This window comes from Crocuta crocuta, unplaced genomic scaffold (assembly GCF_008692635.1).
Source record: "Crocuta crocuta isolate KB4526 unplaced genomic scaffold, BGI_CrCroc_1.0 scaffold1391, whole genome shotgun sequence".
NCBI classification, from domain to species: Eukaryota; Metazoa; Chordata; class Mammalia; order Carnivora; family Hyaenidae; genus Crocuta; species Crocuta crocuta.
Window position 1 is genome coordinate 49,636 of NW_027532660.1, and position 1,436 is coordinate 51,071.

Genomic DNA, 1,436 nt, shown 5'->3' on the forward strand with positions numbered 1-1,436 from the left:
CTATGTACCAGCCACTTTACCAAGACTTGAGTGTAACCTTGCAGAGGACCATAAGTACATGGAATATTTATATCCCCTTTCCAAGGCCCTGTCACACTCTCAGGTGCTTCCAGGATGGGATGGCCTGAAAAGGAAAAACAGAGGAAGAAAGCAGACACAGATAGCACACCCACCTGGAAGCTGGGAAAGCAGTGGCAGATCTCAAGAGGCTTCTGAGAAACACCTTTCAAATTTCCTTCCATAATACTTTCAGATTCCATGTGTCATTTTGTTCTCTGTCAGCCTTCCCATCAATCAGAACCAATCATCAGAAGGAAATCTCTTAACACTTTGGCTCTTTTCAGTTTCAAGTCCTTTTCCTGTCACTACCTTGCTGAAAGATGACCCTGGGTAAGTTGCTTCCCACCACGAGGACTCACTTTCTTATCTATAACGTAGAGAGTTTGAATGGAATGATCCCTAAGGATCCTCAAACTCTGACATTCTCTAAGTCAATAAAAGAAAAACCTCTTTCAACATTTTGCAAAAGAAGTGTAGGGGCAAATGCTGAACAGCTGTGTTTGGGATATTTTATTATGTAATTATGTACCTGGAGAAATGTGAGGGCTGCAGGTCTAAGAAAGAAAGGGCCATATTCCCTGCTTATTCCCCATTGCTCCACAGAAAGGCTCATTTTTTGTGTTCCCATCCCTAAGTTCTTCTCTACAAGGGAGGAAGGTTGCTAAAAATGGCAACTCTGAGGGTGGAAACTTGTGTGAAATATATTCCTTTTTAAGAAAATCATTAGTTATTGTTAAGTATGAAACTTGCATTTATAAGCCTGACTTTTTTCCTGATTTATCTTTATTTTTGCTTTCTCTTAGGTTTCAGCAAAGGTACATTGGAAAATTCCATCCTGAGGAGGAATGGAGAGGAAAACATATGAAGAAATGGATATGAATAAAATCCTAGAGCTGGCTATGGTAGGGATGGTAATAGGAAAAAAAGGAGATTGATCCTTGGCATTTTGGGGAGGTAAACATGGGGGAGGGGAATTGGGGATGTTGAGAGAGCTTTAGAAATTTCCATTCATGAACTCATATTTTGAAGATATTGTGTTTTATTTAACTATGACCAGGAGTGATGGATTGTATTCAGACAATTTCCTTATGTCTGTCATAGAAGAATGAGGTTGAAACTGTGAGATGTTATTGAATAAAGGCCTTTTTATGTAGCTCAGGATTCCCAGTCCTCAGTCAAACAAATGGAAGAGAGAGTGGGTGTATGCTCCCAGAATTTATTGCCAAGTACCAGGGCTTCTATCTGTAGGGAGACTAAAGTCAAGCCTCTAGTCTGTGCTCTCACCAGGGATTCTTAGAATATAACTAGCATATTTTGGCCAAGATAAAAGCCTTGAGTAGAAAAGGATAAATAAACATGAGTCCATATTTTTAAAT

General features: G+C 39.6%; 1 protein-coding gene across 1 annotated transcript in view; it reads right to left on the reverse strand.

Moving 5' to 3' along the window:
* Positions 1–1,436, reverse strand: part of VSIG4 (V-set and immunoglobulin domain containing 4) — a 28,911-nt gene that overhangs the window by 23,301 nt on the left and 4,174 nt on the right. Inside the window, 1 exon segment of the mRNA XM_077780701.1 lies at positions 3–124. Coding sequence (XP_077636827.1) covers positions 3–124 — 122 coding nt within the window.